The 19,476-nt window shown below is 36.7% G+C and overlaps 1 protein-coding gene across 2 annotated transcripts in view; it reads left to right on the plus strand.

Moving 5' to 3' along the window:
• The window catches only part of SMYD3 (SET and MYND domain containing 3), a 372,579-nt gene that overhangs the window by 36,443 nt on the left and 316,660 nt on the right, over window positions 1-19,476 (plus strand). For both annotated transcript variants that reach the window (XM_035321618.1, XM_035321619.1), the window contains exons 3-5: window positions 686-793; window positions 1,925-1,982; window positions 6,474-6,610. In XM_035321618.1, the coding sequence (XP_035177509.1) occupies window positions 686-793; window positions 1,925-1,982; window positions 6,474-6,610 (303 nt within the window). The remainder of the gene's footprint in view (window positions 1-685; window positions 794-1,924; window positions 1,983-6,473; window positions 6,611-19,476) is intronic.

Raw genomic sequence — 19,476 nt, forward strand, 5'->3', positions numbered from 1 at the left:
ACCCCCAGTTCTCTCAGTACCCTCCTTTTTGTGCGTTAAAGAAGACAGTGTTTGAAGAACCATGGTAAGAACCATGTTGAAGAGTAGCAGGCAACGAAGTAAGGTATGCATAGACCAAGAACTGAATGGGGAACTTGAGAATATTTTTGCTTTTACTTCTGTTTTTGTGGAAGGTAAAGTAAAATTCTGGGGCAGCGAAATGGTGATCCTCTTGTGTAACCTGCACTACTGTAGCTCCAGACTCTGTAGTATACAATCTTATGTTAGAGAAACGAATGGCTTGATGAGGGTGTTTTGAATAGATAATCCACCCTGTGCTTTTCCACAACACTTGAGTGATAGCTGCAGTCTTAGGCTGTCTTGGTAGAGCATGTGTGCTGCTGTTTTTTTGGCAGTCAGTGTGAGAAGTTGCCTGTGGTAGTGGCTGCTAATTCATTGGGTGTCAGTACCTGAGGAAGGGCTGCCTCCTTCCTGCCCATGGGAGTTGAGGGGGGTTCCTGCGCTGGCCCAATGGCCCTGATGTTGTTCTGGTTCTGTGTCCCTGGTCCGTCCAGAGGCCAGGCTGAGCATGATTCTTGCTGTGCCTGTATAAGTTTGTGTGTGTATATATAGAAGTACATAAAACAGGATATAAGTTTTGGAAAATAACATGTTTTTTTCTTTCTCTTCCTTAAAAAAAAAATAGAAAGAAGCTTGGCTGGACCACAAGCAAGAATGCAAATGTCTTAAGAGCATCAAGCCTAATTTTCCTCCAGACTCCGTCAGACTTGCTGGCAGGATTGTTTTTAAACTAGTAAGTGACATTCTTTTAGATGTATTCAGTGTAACAGTTTCAGATAAATACTTTTGTTCATGTTGCATTTTAAATGTAATTAAGAGTTAGATAGCCAAAGTGACTAGGATTGCTGAACAAAATTGGACTGCATATTGCATTACAAGATTACTGATTAACATGCAGAAATGCTGAAAGGATCAAGAGATACTAAAATGGACATAATTCACTTTAAGAGGTCTGTTTGTGAAGTTTTCTTCCTGTGAGTGTGGTAGCATCCTAAACTTATTTCTGCCTAGAAAGAAAGCAGAGAAGGACACGCTGTTTTTTGGTTGATACTGTTGAAGTTATTGGTGCTTCCACTAACTTCAGTGGGAACTCTTCTTTTTTTTTTTTTTCCTCCTGTATGGGTAGTAAGGATAGACACACAGTTAGCTAGCCCTTTCTTCAGGGGCACAATCCCATCCTTTTAATGTTGAGTTCTCTTAGTCATAATTAGATTTCTTTTTCTCTATACTTCCTTGGAAGCCCTGGATGTTTGACATTCCAACAGTTTGATTAATTTATGTGGACTAAAGTTTCAGTTAGGTCAATAGGCTTATGACTGGGATGGTAAATCAGAAAGGACTTACCACTTTTTTTTTTTTTCCTTTTTTTTTTTTCCTTTTTTTTTTCCTTTTTTCTGACCCTGCCATGGTGCTGTCCTTGAATAAAAATGTGTACATTTGTTGTGGTCTGGGATGATAACATGTGATTTTAATATCTTCATTTGTACGTTGTTGGGAAAAGTGTGTGCATGCTTTTTAAAGGGCAAATATGTACCTAGCTATGCTATGCATTAATTATAGTCTCATGAAATCTGAGACTGCTAACCTCATAAATTGCTTTCAATTATAGTGTGAAAGGCTGAAGTAAATTACTAGGGGTAAGCTGCCAAAGTCAAGAAAATATATTAGTAGAAAGTGTCGTAACACCAAAAAAAAACTAAGTATTTTTATGATAGTTTACAGAAAGTATGGATTGACCAGATTTATGTTGATGCTGCTACCCTTATCTAATTATCTTACAGGCATATCACATTGAATAATCAATTTTGTAGAATGTTTTCAAGATAAAACATGCTAAGTGTTAATTATCTGTTTTTCTCTACAGCTTAGACAATCAGTATGCATTTCTGAGAGACTCTACTCTTTTTCAGATCTTCAGTCAAGTAAGTAATTGCCAACCATATTGCAGGAAATGGTTCCAAATTCTGTCTTACTGAATGGCCAGCATATCTTATTGCACCTTGTCTTCTGAAGGTCTGCTACTGTAGCATAATGGAACATGGCTTGAAAAACAGAATCAAAGACAAAACTGCACCTGCTTAAACCTCTGTGGGGATGAATAGGTTGTTCAAAGATCAATGGAAAAAACATGCATGTCTCCTTATTTTACAGCATAAATTCTGCTGGTTCAGTTTTTAAAATTTACCAAATGTCTGTTTTTTTACATACATTTTCATATAATATATTTTTTATAATAAGGTTTTAGTTTTTCAATATTTATGTGTTAGTGTATAAAGCTTCAAAATAAGTTCCAGAAAAAAGAAGGATATTTAAAACTTACAAGGGATGTGACTGTCTTGCTCATGACTTCAGTGGAGGAAAAAATGAAATTGCAGATATCTTATGCAGATAAAATTATATATTTAAAAAATAAAATAAAATTTTGCAGATAGCTGTGTTTAACAAGTTTCAGGGACAGGAAAGGAGGTTCATTACAATCTCTTAGCCAAGCTGTTGTTGAACTAGAAAACACTTTTTCCAGACATTGCAGTACCTAGAAATTTGAAGACCTACAGGGGAAGAAATACATCCTTAGTTCAATCTTCTGTCTTGTTTAAAGGGATTTTGTAGACGGTAGAATGAATGTTTTGATTATCTCAATTTTTAATGTAATTCAGAGGTTTGGATTTAAAACAGCTTGAAATATTGACATAGTTAAATAGAAATAAATAAATGCCATAAACTGAAAAAATGCAATAACTACTAAGAAGTTTTATTTCTTTAGATCATGACATTCTGTTGCCTTCTCCCAAACTGCAAGGACAAAAGACCTAAGGCAACAAATTGATCAGGATAAAAGGGATTGCATTTCAATTAAAAGAAAAAAAAATCACCATTTTCTGCCATGGATATTCTAAAATTCTGTAATACATTTTTTGGGAATTAGATAAGCATCTGATTTAAGAGCAGCATTTCCAGGTGTTCCAATCAAGTTAAAAGATGACTACTGACTTCTACACCTCATGACACAGCCGAGATCCAGCAAAAGAAAAAACCTTGTTTTGGTGCTATGTTTTGCCCATGGCTGGTTGGGCAGTAGTAGAGGAGGAATTTGGGTGGAGAGAAGAGGTTCCCTTTAAAAATTAAATACTAATAATTATATGACAATTTCTGTATTGCAGGCAAAGATTTTTGTGTAACATAATTGCATACAAACTGAGGTTTCAGTAGTACACCTGAGGAGGTGCTCTCAACTTCCTTTGAATTGGCTGGAGGCAAGGAGAATGGTGTGATACATACCTGGAGAGAAGGCGTGAGCTGCAATGGAAAGATGGTACAAAAATCTGTAAAAATGTCCAGAAGCTTCTCTTCAGTCCTCATTCTAAAAGAAATGCTGCTACAGCCTGTGATGCAGGTCAGATGGGCTCTCTCACTGTTACTAAATAAGCTGTTCCCTAATGTTACTTTACAAGGAAGCAAATGAGAGATCCACATCTACTGTTTCATCTGGGTTTACTATAAGAGCTTTAATAACAATTTGTGATCTTCTTAACTCCAAAGTGCAAGGTGTTTGTGATTCCTTGATAACCAAAGCTGATACTTCACATAATACAGTACAAATGGATTATGACACTGGCATAATCTTATGTAAAGGTTTTGGCTAAACACTTTTTCTGATTTCACAGCTGCCTTGCTATAGTGAAAATAATGTCTCTATAGTTTTGCTTTTAAAACGAAAAGCAAATCCCAAAAGAATTATGTAGCATGGTGTGACAGCCTGTATTCACTGTGGTGCTTTTTGTTGCCTCTATCTTCAGCAAGCTTCCTCTTTACTGCACAATTTACAGGTGATGTAAATAACAATTTGGGATTTACTTTCCTTAGTTATTGGTAGAATGCATATGCAAGTCACAAAAGTTTTTTTCATTAGAGGTCTAAGTATAAAGGAAAAAGTATTTAATTGAAGGAAATCATATGAACTAGAAATACAGGTTGTGATCTCAAGCAACTTCTTAGGAAGCATGTGTATAATACAAGATTGTGTTTCAACACTATCATAAATATTATGGGTATAATTCTAATTGATACTCTTTTTTGTTTGTTTTTAAAGTCCAAAATATACAAAAATTGTCACTACACTATGTCTCCTTTACAATATTACTTTTTCAGTATTACTTTATATTGTTGGCTGATTTTCAGTGTGCGTGACCTATATGCTCTTATTCAGTGTATATGATGTTTTACACACTTATTCAATATCTGATAAAATGTGTACTATATATATTAAAAACACAACAAACAAATGAGGAATGTTTGGTAGCATATAGCCCTTTATAAAGCTCTACTACCCACTCCATAGTTCCTTCAAGTTTATTGTGTTCTCTGAAGCACTGATTAAGTAGGAGGTGTGTCTGTGTATTGTGACTTTTGCTGGTTCAGATTTATTATACAACGCTTTGTCACATACATGGTTTCACTGGCTTGCTGTGTGTTAAGATGATTCAGAAATCAACTTTGCCTATGCTTAACTAGTTTCAGTATGCAGTAAAGTGTTTCTGTGCAGTATGTACACAATTTGTGTGCAGTAAGTAGTATGGGCAGATTTTTTGCTACTTCACTTGTATCAGTATCAGGGCTGCATAATTAAATCCCCATGCCTGATTTAGAAATCATTCCACAAGCCTTTTATAGTATTTTCTTTCCCATACCAAGGTTCTGACAGTGAAAAAAACGTTTCTTAGAAAAACAGAATGAAAACATTAACAAATTTTGTTTTCCTTTTTTTTTTTTTTTTTTTTTTTTGCCTTGGTTTCATGATGTGTTGTGAAAACCAGGTCTTGATCATTTGTCATTAAAGGTCCTGTGGGACTTTTTGTGGGGATCATTAGCTCTGATGTCCTGGGTAGAGTCCAATATGAATAATTGTGTTCTGCACCTGTCTCTCAAAATTCGCCCTGCAGTTCCAGTTGGATTTGATATTTCTTGTTCACATCTGTCCTAAACTGCAGAATCTACTTAGAAAACTTCTGTTCTTCACTCTAAAGGTGCTTTTTTTGCTGATAGTGAAGCAAATCATGCCTGTCTTTGTCATAATACATTTCACAATGTGCATTATATAGTTGTATAACTATAAAAAAGCAAATCCTTTAGTTACATAGCCTTTGTGCCACTTAACAAGGAGCATCTGTCTGCTTTTTGTGTGATGAGTGATGTGAACTTTCTGAGGAGCTGAATCTGATTGCTCTGGGAGAGCTCACCTGTCCTGAGACTAAATAGCCTGTACCTTCAAGTGCAGGAATGCTGGGTGGGGTGGGACACAGGAGCCAAAGAATCACAAACACTAGGTAGATGTTTAACCAAACCCAGGGACGTCTGCTTTAATTGCATCCTTTTTTAAAATGAGTAACTAGGAGGTAGCTCTAAGGAGGATCTTGAATTGTTCTACCAGGTGGCCAGAAGGCTTGCATCTAAAGCACAGGGAAGCATCTAAAGCACAGTGAAGAACCTTTCTTAGTGAAAGGTTGTTTCTGTTCCAAACAAAGATAGATGTTTAAAATATATTTATATATATATATATATATATATATATAAATTCACTGTTACGCAGAGATGAAGTCGATTCATAGTACATAATTATCCACTTAGACTTTTGTTGTGATTGATGCTTGAATCTGTTCATCGTCTATCCTCCAGTTAGGTCATTTGTGCTCACTGGCAGAAAGAAGGAAATGTGAACCATTTTGGTGAGGCACTGAACTTATTAGGACAGCTGAATTTCACTTTCCATGTTATCACTGGCCCGATGCATGGATGATCACTTCATTAGAAAATAAAACACTGTTTTTCTGCATCAGGATGCCAGGGTTCCTATCTGTGAAGCATAAATAATGGTGCTTTAATATAGGAGTGGTATTTGCTTAATGGTCCTTCATATTAATTCTGTTTAGCAGCTGCTGCTGTGTATGAAACTCTGTTTCTCTCAAAAATACTCTCCCTTTTTATCTACTGGCATAAAGTGTTTGACACCTCTGGGAAGAATACAGTATAAAAATGTGCACTTCTGTAAGGAGGAAGGAGCTGCTGCATAACCTTTCAAACTCATTTTTACATTATAAACCCCTAGATGCCTATTTTTTATATCTAATGTCTTACATCTGCTTACACATCTGCTTTATCTATTGGCTTTTGATCTTTAACTCACCACTGAATTTATGCAATTTGGTAATAGCAACATGATAAACTCTTCTTTGTGTTGATAGGTAGTTGTCAGGAAAAAAAAGACAAATGTTTGCTCTCTGTCAAAATTGCCCTCTTCCAAGATTAATTCTGAGACTGGAAATGTCTAGACTGTATAGCTGCCATTGTACATTTTCAAGATGTTGGCGAAAGATTCTGTTTATGCCTTGGTGTACTTTTTTTCCTGTCCCCTTAAGATACTGAACAACTAAGTGAAGAAATGAAAGATGGCCTCAGGCACCTTGCACACACCTTGCAACTGTATCTGAAAGCAGAGATCCAGGATGCATCTCACTTGCCAGCTGCAATTGACTTTTTTCAGATCTTCACAAAAGTAAGTGTTAAAATGTGATTGCTTGACAACTCATAAATTATCCTTTCATTGTGTTCTTGATTTATTTTTGAGCAACAGCTCAGTAGATGCATCCAGAATGTGATATATAACAAAGCAAAATCAAACTATATTTTCTGTTCAGTCACCATTCAAGAAAAAGAGTAGGTTTTATATAACACTTCAAAATAAAAGCAGCAGCCAGATGGGGGTTCCTCTTTTCCGTTTTAAATTGTCTTGTTAAAGTTCTTGGAAAATAAGTAATGTTGCATTAAAAATAACAACAACAACAACCCACCACAAACAATTTTAAAAACAATTGAATCAATTAACTTAAGTAATTTTTCAAATGGTGATAAAGAGCATATAGCACCATTCATCATTCTGGATTGCTTTTGTGAAGTGTCTTATATTTCTAGATATACTTGCAATCTGTTTTGCCATTCAGTAATATGTGCTAATGGGTGTTCATGGCAGTAGCATGTCCCACAAACTGTTCTCAGGGTTCATGTGGATCATCTGTTCTAAAATGCTACATGGTAAAGTATTTGAAATTCATTTACATGATACACAAAATGTTTGTGTATTAGTATCAGTATGTTTTCTTGTACATATTTTATTGCTTTCATTTCAGGAAGTTTGATTTCTACAGTTCTAGTAGAAGTATACCGTTCTAGTAGTAAGTAGTATGTTATAAGGAGAATGCTCATAGTTTTAACTTGATCAAGCTTTTTGACTTCTAGTTGCTAAATTCTAGCACAATTTCTCTTAAGCACATTTCAGTAGTCTTAGTGTTTTGTTTTGAAAAAAATCAAACTCTTAGATGTTTTTCTTCTGATTCAAAGAAGAGGAAGAACCTCTTAAAAATTCAAAAGCAATATGATTTTATTGGTCTGTTTGCACACTAGTGGAATCTTTTTTGCTGGGGAAAAAGGTATTAGAAGTAATGTTTTTTATCTGGAATTTCTATTGTTGACTGGACTGCTGTGATGTGAAGTTTCAATTTTCCCTTCAAAAAAGCTCAGACTGAACTATACTCACTCTTGGAGGAAAAAAAGAAAAACAACAAATATATGCACTGCTTAGTCTCCACTCAAACTGTTTTACTGTCTTGCTGTGGCACTCTGGTTCAGCTTGCACTTTGCCAGATGAAATGCTCTGTGTTAACTGGTTTAGAGAATCTGTACAGCTGAAGGTAAGGCTGATTATCAGATGATCATTACTTAGCTGTTTTGAACTGAGTCACAGCTTGCAAGAACTTGTTTCCAAATGTTGTTGCCCTCTATTTAACAATAATCTTAACTTGGATACTGACCATGGTTATTTTGTTGATTTATATCATTATTGAACATACGAGATGAAATGCAATAAGTGATGCTTTGGTGGGCTGTCATGATAATAGTAATCACATAATTATGACCTGTGATAAAAAATAAGTAATTTCAGCTCATCATTAAGCTTTTCAGTATAGAAGGTGTTAGAGATTTTTGTTAAGTGAAATTGAGTTAGATTGAAATGAGCCACCCAAGGCATTGTGAGGAGAAAGTATGAGTTCTGTTCTTTGCCTCATCCCACCTGTGGGATTTTGGTTGATATTCTGGATCTAGACTTTGCTGGACCTTTCCGTACTTACTCTGCCCACCAACCCATCTACAAGAACTTTTCCCAGCAAAAGAAGTTGCAAATTTGTCCTCTGTGACCAGGCAGACTCAGCAAACCAGTCTCTGACAAATACAGAGAAGGGGCAGGGCTGCACAATGAAGGAGACAGGTTTGAACTCTTCCTTTCAATTAACTACTAATTGGTTTACCACTTTCTCAGCCTTAGGAGAGACATTTGAAGTTGGACTGTGTTGGCTTCACAGGAGCAGTGTGATGGCTGCTCAGTGTATTGGCACGCTGGTGAAAAATATGCGCAAGCTTTTAAAACTGTTGAAGTACACACACGCAGAAGCATCTGCATGTGAGGGCACCTCCTCTTCCCTCTCATGTATTTTACTAAGTTGAAGCAAGAGGGCATCAAGTACAGAGTGTAAGTTAGAACTTCCAAGCTCTAAATCCTGTTAGCTGGAGAACTAGAATGATCACTTAAATTAGTAAATGCTAACATTTGTCCCACTATACCTTTGCTATAATAAAGACATTTTTAACTCGGGGTATTCCACGCTTTGACTGGGACTTTGTTCCAGCCCTATTGAATGCACCAAGTTTTCAAGTTGTTGCTGCTTTATTTTTAAAATCTAGAAATGTGGAGGTGCTGGAATGATTAAAGTAGGCCTCATTTCCATTTTCCTTTGCTCATGTAACTGAGTCTGTGTGATAGTCTGCCCTAGGAAAGCAACGACATAGACTGTCGTAGACTATCATGGCTGTTACTTCATATTGTTAACAATAATCAAATTGACACAAGGGAAGGAAGAATCTGACTAAGCAGGTGCATTCATTGGGAGGAAAGAGCTGTTGACTAAATGTACCCCTATGCTTTACGTGCAAGTAAAAATCAACATCTTGCTTGGATTCCTGGTCAGGCACAACACTTTTTGGAAGCTCTAATGTCACTCTCTAATTTTCCATTTGGTTGTCAGATGAGTACATTATGAAGTGTAACATTATATTAAAAAATGATTTTAATATGACCCCATCCCCACAAAGGTAGCAGCAGCAGCAAGCATTTTCTGCCACTTGTATAAAAAGTTTCTTGGAAGATGAGCTGAATGTCAATGGAAAAAATACTGGGGGGTGTTGTGTCCTGTTCTTCCTCCCCCAAGATAAATAGGGATGCTCATTCCCAGCAGGTAAAACTTAAGGCTTTGGAACTGTAAATGTCTGATAAAAGTCTTATGAAGTCTTCTGTGCTCTCATAAAAAAAATAATAATAATAATAAAAAAAATAGACCAGCTGTGATGAACTTCTGTGTGGTCACAGATGACTTGAAGATGTAATCTTGTTTTCCCAACCTCTTCCAACATTCTTTTCAAGTTCAGTAGGTGCCTATTCTAGCATTGAACTATTTTGGATCAGTTCTCTCATTGCATGACAAAAAAAAAAAAAAAAGGAAAGCAACAAAAAAAGTCAATGGTCATTTTTATTGTTTGATGCTGGGTCCTCAAGCAGGAAAATAAGCAACAGGCAGACAAAAGAGAAAAACCATCCTGCAGTGAGTTAACTAAATTCCAGATAGTTCTTGGAAGCTCTCCAACCTGAATGAGGTCAAAGGAGTTTCACGGAAGCTCTTTTAAACAGTCTTCCTTCTCTGCTGGTCACTGCTCTTGTCTTTGTGGAAAATTAATTATAGTTTTATTCACTTTCTTGTGACATTCAGTAGACTGAGTCCCCTTGAGTGCAAACTCTGCAAACTTCCCATTGAAAATCAAAAAAAAGCTCTGTCATTTCTTTAAGTGGAGACAGAATTTCAGCCCAATGTATTCTTAATTTACATAAGACCTGAGGAAAATATCAGCTGTACTGGAAGGGGAGGTGTTTCCTAAGGGCCATGTACCTTTCCTTTTTACAGTTTTGCCCTGTTTTCTCTAGACAATTTGTTCATGTGTCAACTGTCCTTTGACTAGGAGTTGGATTTTTTTTTTTATTCTTGCTATCTGATCACTCTTTGGAAGCTTCAGTTTATTTAACATGCCATTTATCAAGGTTGTGGCTGTTTTTAATTCTGATCCTCAGTATTAAACAGAATTATCTACAGTTAATTATGTGATAAGGTTTTAACTCCACTGAGACTTTTTCAAATGTCAAGATAATTTTTTGACACCATAGTTTTATGGTCTAATGGTGTTTCCATAACCTTGAGATAAAATCAGTCCTTGCTTTTTTTATTCTTCGGCCTTTACGTACATGTGTGAGGAGGTGGCCTAGAATCCTGTGAGACATTTAATGGATGAGGGATATTTTTTTTGGTATCCATTTATGGTTCTTGTCATAATAACAGACAGAGCCACATAAACTACTTAAAATATTCATATGTAGTATGTTGACTGTAAAACCGAAAGTGGCTCTGAGTGAAATCAAACCTGAAACAACTCTTATTTTTGGGACCAAATGTAGACTTGGTGTCTTGCATCAATCATAGAACATCCTGAGTTGGAAGTGACCCACGATGATCATTGAATCCAACTCCTGGGTTCCAGACTACCCAAAGAACAAACCATATGTCTGAGAGCATTGTCCAAATGCTTCTTGAACCCTGGTAGGCTCGGTGCCATGACCACTGCCCTGGGGAGTCTGTCCCAGTGCCCGACCACCCTCTGGGTGCAGAACCTTTCCCTAACCCCCAGCCTGACCCTCCCATCCCAGCTCCATGCCGTTCAAAACATGGATGTTTTGAAAGTGTCTGAAAAATTATGTAAAGTAATGAGAAAAACAAGGGATTCTGGTAATAAAATGGTAGCCATTTTAAAGGTCTTGTCATTTCAGATCCTCACATCTATGAAAACAGTGAAATATATGCAACCTTTGTCCTGAAATAATAGTAAGGTAAAATCCAACCATATTTAACAAACATTTAATGGGGCAGACTTCTAGAGCAGGTTAGTAATCTTAAAACAGAGTTTTGTTGGAAGAAAGAGGGTTCTAACAGATGTTTTGATGAACCAGTTTATAACACAGTTTTGAGAAAAGAATGTCTTGTCCCAAGGTTCTTGGGCAACCCCATGGAGCAATCTCCCTAATCTTTCTGTTGTAGTAAAACTTCTAATGTGTAGGTAGCTTTCTGAATAGTACCTTAACTGCATGTGAGGTGATAGAGATTGATTAGAAGGAGAATTTCTATCTTTCTGAAAATTTTAACCCTTCTAGCAGTTATAATCTTACCACTTTTTCTTACAAGCAGATTCAGTCTTGAAAGTAAATGTGCTCCTTTCATTCAGCTCACTGGGGAGTTCGCATGCCTGCATATGTGTCAGTTGAATATGCCTCTTTATGCATGTGAAGTGCAGCCCACCACCTTCTTCTCAGGTGTTGTCCTAGTCTTCTTTTTTGGGTCAGTTTAGAATTGTCACATACCAGTGAGTGAGAAACAACAGGTCTAAGTAAGGGCAGACCTAGAATTCTAGGATAGGATGGAAAAGACAATCAATGTTTACATTGGGAACATAAATGCATCTTTTATACATCAGAGTTGATTTTTCTACCTCATTTTTCTGAGATTTACTAAATTCAAATTAAAGTGAAGAAGTGATACTAGTTTGGTGTATGCTAGTCTCTGTGTACCCACGGTTAGTTTTAACCAAAAGATTTGTAAGTTTAGGCTGTTTGTGTGATTGATTTTATTTAACTTAATCAGAAGTAAAAGCACTACTGTAAAATGCAGAGGTACATCCTTCAAAAATGCCCTGCTGTCTTCAAAATCTGTTGTTCATTCATCCTATCAGTTTTAACTTGTATTTCTTGTACATTTAAGTTTCCAGAAGTTGTTTTTTATTCCACTCTGTTTTTGAAAGGTTTTATTTTTTTTTCCACATAAAGGGTGTTATTACCATAAGAAAAGCTTCTCATTAAGGAAGTTTTGATATGTAATGTGTATGAAGAAAGTCGAAGAAATATTGGGATAAAGCTAAGAGTGAAGTTATGAGTTACTTAAGAGTTGTTAATGGCACGTAGGAGGAGTCGGTTGCTTTTCTGATGCCAAGTTTGCTAACCTAGTTAATACTGGATGTGCTTGTTCAGCTTCCCTGTGATTAGGAGGTCATGGAGTTCTTTTTCTGGAGATGATAAAAACAAGTGCACATTTATCCATCTTTTGCTGTTTGGGTAACTCACATCCATTGTATGTTGCTACTGTCTCATGTAAAATTTTGGGTATATGGTAAACTGGGGAGTAGGTCAGTAATGGCACTTATTTTTAGGTGTGGCCCAGGAAACTATTTTACAAAAACCTTTTCATTTTGTTAGTTTTTTCTTATAATTTGTCATGTCATGTAATTTCCAGAAATCATTATACCCGAGACAAGAGTGGCTAAACATGTGATTCCATTTGTTTAAATCTTCTTGACCCTTTCTTATTTTAGTGTTTTGGAGTTGGAGAGGTATGTTCCAGCTCATCAAACTGTATCAGAATCTTCTCTGGCTGTTGTCATCTTTAGGTCTATTACATGAGATTTGTGACTTGCTTTTTATCTGATGTGCTATTGATTTAGTGTTTTTGTTGGTAAAGCTTTGTTTGGTGGGAATATGGGCATGGTGTGTCATCTCTCCTGTTCTGTTTGTGTAGTTTTAAGCCATTGAAAGCTTCCCACTTACAGCTGCTAAGTTTGATCATCAGAAACGTGCTCAGTCACTGCTCACATAATTTCAGGAGATTTTTTCCTGTAATATTTATCCAGTATATTCCACCAGGGCATAACAAAATTCATTCTGGCAGACCCTAATATTTGTTTTCAGAAGACATGAATTATCACTTTGCTGACATTGACTGTTGTTTCTAAGGAGCTGTCTTACCTAGTGAAAGAGGAATAAGCTAAAGTAAATTTCTGTTTTTGCAGTAGAAAAAAAGGAAGTGGGAAAAGCTAAATATATTAGGAGAAAGCTAAGCACCAGTTCATGCAGCATAGTTAACAGTGCAGATTTACTTGAATATTTGATTTTATTGTTTACACACTTCGACTTCAGTATTTTAAACTCACTTCTTGTGGTGATCAAGCAACTGAGATGTGAGAGGCATTCTGCTGCCACAGATTCTTCTTGCCACAACTGCTCCCTTTGGTAATTTGAGCATCATTGCAGAAGCCTGGATGAGCCAGTGTCAGCTGATGACAGAGCTGTTCAATTCCCAGACTAGGGATTTGAAATGATGATAGAACTATAAAAGTCCATGATGTAGACTCATTTCTGACACAGCTTTCAATGCCCATCTTAGTTAATTTGGGGAAGGATGATATCTCATAAGTATAGGTAGGGGAAAAAAAAGAGGCTGTTTAGTAGCAAGAAAATGTAGGAAAGGTCTTGAGACTATTTACTAATAATTTACTATATTTAGTATTTACTATACTAATAATTCCTTGACTTGGTCTGTGAGATCACAGGGTTATCTGCTTGGTGTCCCTTGTTCTCCCATCAATTCAGCTACTATTGAAAGAGCAGGAGTAAGAAAATGCGAAGTTGACCTTCAGGTTCTTCATTTGTCTCTGCCTATAAATTCAGCATGTTTATTAGAAGGACATAATGCTTTATGTTTGCATGGCATTTCTAGTAAGGCTCAAGAAGATCTTGATGCAATGAATCTTTAAAGTTTTCTTGAGTAGCAGACTAAGGAACCGGAGTAAAGGTATGTAGGTACCTGTCTTTTCAGAAGAGGCCACTAGAGCAATCAGAACTAAATCCCGTCTTTTCTGCTGCACTATGTAACAGGTCGTGCTGCCTGTTTTCAGTGTAGCACTGAGTAAACATAACAACAACTGGAAGAGGAGCAGCTGTGAATGAGATCCTACATCTTAGGCTGCATCTTTTTAATTTTGCAGAACTATTTTCATGCTGCTGCGAAGATCCTCATAAAGGTTGGTTACAGTAGATATTCTTTCTTTAACTCAAGATTTAACTCAAGATTGCAGAAAAAGTGGAAGCCACAACACATCAGCTTCAGAAGTAGTGGTGTAAATAAAAATTAAAGAAAAACAGTAAAAATGTGAATAAAATGGGAAGAAATGTTGCAGCAGTACTCCAGAAAGGGAATGATAAACACCCTGACAACACTCTTCTCTTTCTACTTCACCAAAGAAAAATCACGTCCTTACAGGAAGTGATTTTTGTCTAACATGCTTTTTCAGGATTAATTATTTCCTGTTATTTCCCTATTAAGATATGATTGGGGGAGATAATTTTCCATAGCAATTATCGTAATTTTTAGTCACAATAGTAACCTTTGAGAACAACAGGATATTGTACCAGAAGATGAAACAAGGCTTTAACCATAGTATCTCTTGAAATTAGAGCAACATGGTTACAATTAAAATATTAGCTTTCACTAACAAAGCTTGGAGCTGTGTAAGTAAGACTGTAAGATTGTAATACTTCAGACTGAGCTTGTGCTGTATTTTGGGTTCCCTCGTCTAATTGTTGAGTACACCTCCTGTTTTACAAACTGCATTTAGTATAACAAACACTGGATGTAGGAAACAGGGTAGAAGAGTTACAATAACATGGGATGGCTATGTAGAATTTGTATTGATTTATTGGGGTATGGTAGAATAGAAGACTGTTCTTCATGTGGGGGGTTAGGGAAGAGGAAAAATTAAGGATTTTTTTTCATCTCTGGATAAAAAGCATAACCTTCTAGAAAGTTACTGCGTTGGGTGGACATGGGGGAAAAAAGGTATGTATACATCTTTTTTTCTTATGCTCAAGACAATAATAGAGAACAATCTGGAGAATAAAATGGCAGGTAAAATTAGTTATTTTGTACTTTTTTTGGTTGCTTTTTGTTGCTTTTTTTTTTTTTTTTTTTTTTTTTTTTTTTCCTTGTTCTGGTTTTGGTCTAGAGCTGTGGTAGTGCTCTTCAGAACCGAAAAGGATCCAGGTGGCCAGGGACTTCACTACCATTGCTTTGTCTAATTCTGCTCGGAGCATATCCACAAAACACAGTGCTTAAAAAGTTAATGGCCCCTACGTGATATACATCAGTCTCTTTCCTGGCACCCTTATGGAAGTGAACTGGAAACAGTAATGATAAAAAAGTTTTAGTGGTTGTGGCAATCGGAGTACATGTGAAAAATATGTGGGGTGAGGCACCTTCCATGTTTAGAAAAAGTCAGCATGAACGAGGTCATGGAGACATTTAGTGAACATTTGAGTAGTAAATGAAAAACATTTACATCCTCTATCAGCGATTTTTAAAGCTTTTAATTGAGGAGGATAAGCCTGATAACTGCTTGTAAAGCTATTGGCAGCAAACTGTTCTATCCTTGTCTTTAGGATAACCCGCAGTAGGGTTGCTTAAAGCTTTTTTGCTTGTTTGTTTTGGCTGAGAGCAAAGCTGGAGTTCTGTGTGGCCGGATTATTAATCAACTCAGACTTGTTTAATAGATGAAAAGGCTAAAAATTGATTTCCTTCCAGAATGGCATTGGAGTAGATTGATAGTCTACTAAAAATACCATGCTCTTTGAATATAGGATGGGGAACCAAGAATTTGTGGTGTTGCTGTTGACTTGCTGTTCTCTCAGCTGCTTCAGTGCTTCAGAGTCTTTGTGAAAACGAGGGTAACTTTGTCAACAGTATGCTAGAGAACTAAATAGCTGTTGCAGTCCAAGTACTGACAGAAGGTGAGACACGTTCTGCCCAATGTAGGTGTCAATTAAATGATAGCTACCTATGTGATAGTCAGTCTGCCCTCCCCCCATCCTCCAATAGGTGGGGAAAAAAATAAAACATCTATACACACTATATATATGCACACACACTTGATATATCTGTGTATATATGTATTGTTTTATTAAAAACATGATGAACTTTTTTGGGTGTGATTTTCTTATAACCACTCCTGAGTTTCAGAAGTTATTTAGGTACACAGCATGGATTAGTTCAGACATTTCTCATGCTGTGGCAATGTTAATTCACAATTTTTGAAAACACTGCAGCATCTTCATGTTAATGGAGGAGGAATTTGATGTGGAAATAAGATGGAGAAAGAAGCAATAGTCATACTGGGCCAGAAGCACGGTGTAATTGATTCCCTATCCTGTATTTTAGTATGGGTGGGCTGCAGGCACGAAGTGGTTGTAGCACTGATAACACTGTGAGCTGGCTTGAGATCACTTAGCTTGTACCATAGCAACCTGAATCTGACAGAGACTAATTTAGACAGTTTCTTCGCACAGCAGTGGCTATAGATATTCTTTAATAGAAGTTTGCACTAGCTTCTTGGGAGCAAAGTGCAACAAGAGCTCTGCAATCAACAGGCTGGTGTATCATAGCTTTCCTCCATGCATCTTCCTGCATACACAACCTGGAAGTTCCAGTGCTGTTCTCAGGTAATTAGATGTTCATTTATACATAATGAAACATGAAGCTTACAACATTTTTTTAGTATTGACCCTAAACACAGAGTTTTACTTTATTTAAGAGTTTAGGTTTAGAGTAGCTATCCCACACTGGTCCTCTTAGCTGCTGCATGTAAAACAACAAAACAACAACAACAAAACAACAACAACAACAACAACAACAAAAAAAAAAAACGAGAGAGACTTCAGAGCTGTCTACAACAGTTTTCGAAACTTTTGAGGTTTAATCCTTTTGACATTTTTTTTTGTGTGTGTGTGAAATGCTGGGCAACTACATTTCTTATTACATTATATAGCATCAAATGCCTGATGCAGAAAGACTTGAAGTTTAGTTTTTACAATTACTTCTGTATGGCATACTCCAAACCTTGTCTTCATTTCTGCTTCATTGTTTTCTAATAGAAAAACTAGGATTAAAGCTCCCTTCCATCTCCCATGCCACGATAACGTTTTTCAGTCTGTCAGTGAACCTTGTCCTTTGCCTATCCTCACAAGTGTAAGCATCTTCTTTCCTCTTGCATTACCATCCAGGCCAAGGTTTCCCTAAGCTTTCAGAGGAAAATGGATTGGACACCCACTGACTGGTGGGTATTTCTACACATCAGAAGATCACTGAAATCAGAGATGTCTGATTTACACACTCATTGTGTAAATAAGCAGGATACAGTTTTGTGTTGCTGTTGGTATAGGTAGAAATAGTAGCGTCAGCCTCCTGGTTTGCCACCATTCACCTTTTGCTGTGGGTGGAAAGTACTTTGCCTGTTTGGGCCTCTAGCCTAAGAAGACAGTATAGAGTGAAGGGAGGTGCAAAAATTGTTTGCTTTCTGTAACATTAACTTCCTCTGCTATACAGAAATCATGTAGACTAAGTAAAACTGAAATTCTCATTCTGTAGCTTTACTGAATAAGCCTGTACTCAAATTACAAGGTCAGTATTTAAAACAACTTGTACTGCGTATATTTGTGCTGTCTAATCTTTTGAATAGTCATATTTGCTTTTATATTCTGCAAAATAGTAGGTAAAAATCCATGTCTTGAAAATTAACTGGCTGGTAGTGAGAAACTTGTGTGACAGAGGAGAATCACCTTATTTTGCTTTTAATCTTCCATTTTTTTCTTTTAACTTGAGACAATATCCATCATTCTGGTGATATTTTCAATGTCATGAATTGGAAATGAGCGTCTTGAGAGACTTCACTTCCCCAAATTTTGTGCACTGCTGCATATGTTTATATATCGAATGTATTTTCTTATGTATTGAGAAGCATGTGTATAGTTTAAGGAAAAAGTTAAATAGCTGAAGAAGTAGCTCATGTTGAGAATGCAGTGATAATGCTGGAATTTTTGTGGTGGATTTGGACCAATGACACATATAAATCTGACAGCATTTGCTGTCTTGGTTATAAGATGGTTTCTTATTCTATAACATTTTTTTTTTTTTAAATAAACTATTAATATATATTGGACAATCACCTAGTTGCATGGTCTCCAGTTCATTTAATTGAAAAGCCACAATTGTGAAAATCAGCTCCAGTGGTAAAGTCTAGTGCAGCACTTTGCCAGTTTGGCCCCCATTCTGCCAGTAATGACACCCGGGATCAAAATTGGTCATCCCATTACTGGGATGACGCAAATAGACTTACTCCACAGGAGCAATTTGTGATTGATGGCAGGAAGGATCAAGAGAGGAATTCAGCTTACAGTCTTAATGTCCTTGTACCTCTTAGCTAAACAGAAGAAAATGTATATAACCATCTCTTATAAAAATATAATACTTGAGATGAATTAATGGCAGCTTTTGAAAATTATAGCAAGACTTGTACCATCATGTTCAGCATGTATGCACTACAAGGTATGAAAATAATAAGTAATATAATGTAACTGTGTTAATTGTAGTTTTGAAACCTTTTTTTTTTTTTTTTTCCTTTTTATCTTTATACGGCTCTTTAAAAGACCTCTTGTCTTAATGAAGATGTTAGTGGGCAAACTTCCTATCTTTTATTTAACCGTCCTTGTTATACCTCGTTATGGCACAAGATCAGAGAATATAAGAGCTGAGCAATAAAAAGTATTCTATAACAGCAGGATCTTGTGCAACATGAACGGTTCTTATTTGTAGTACCTGCCTCTTGGAAACTGCTGAATTGAAATAGATTTGATGATGTCTCGCAGTGGCCCCTGCTGCTGCAGGTGGTATCAGTAGATAATGAGTCATGGTCTGTTACTGTATCAGGGAGATAAAACCTGCACACAGCGACAAGATCAGGGAGATAACTTCTCCATAACCGCACAAAGTGTGTAAGTGTGGGGGAACCCAGCCAAATGAAACCCTGCCAAATAAATGCAGATGTGTCTTGTGTCTCATGTATGCTAGAAAAAGTGGGACACAGCTGATGCTTCTCTGCAGAGATCCATTGGTATGGCTCTGCTGTGAGAGTGAAGCAAAGTAGCTGGCAGTGTCTGGAGCTGCGGATTTGTGCTATCAGTGAGGATATTTTTGGTGTCAAAACAACCTGCTGTTTGGGAGAAGTGTAAGCACATGCACGTCTGCTTTCCAAGCATGTTGTAAGTATACATACGTTTCTGAATCTCTTTATCTGCTAATCAAGGAATTGCACCACAAACAACAAAATGAATGTAAATCATGCTGGCAAACCTGTGCATGATAAAAGCAAAACAACTGCCCTGTTTAGTGGGTACACACTTGTATGACTTGTAGTAACTATTTTTGGTACCGTCTAAATGTGGTCAATTCACAAGAAATTACATTTGCAAATTCAAATTTCTTGAACTCCGTTTCTAGATGAGTGGGATGAGAGAAACGTGGAGTCTCACAGGAAAGGTACTGAAAGAAAAATGAGTCC

Source organism: Oxyura jamaicensis, chromosome 3, assembly GCF_011077185.1.
Source record: "Oxyura jamaicensis isolate SHBP4307 breed ruddy duck chromosome 3, BPBGC_Ojam_1.0, whole genome shotgun sequence".
NCBI lineage: Eukaryota > Metazoa > Chordata > Aves > Anseriformes > Anatidae > Oxyura > Oxyura jamaicensis.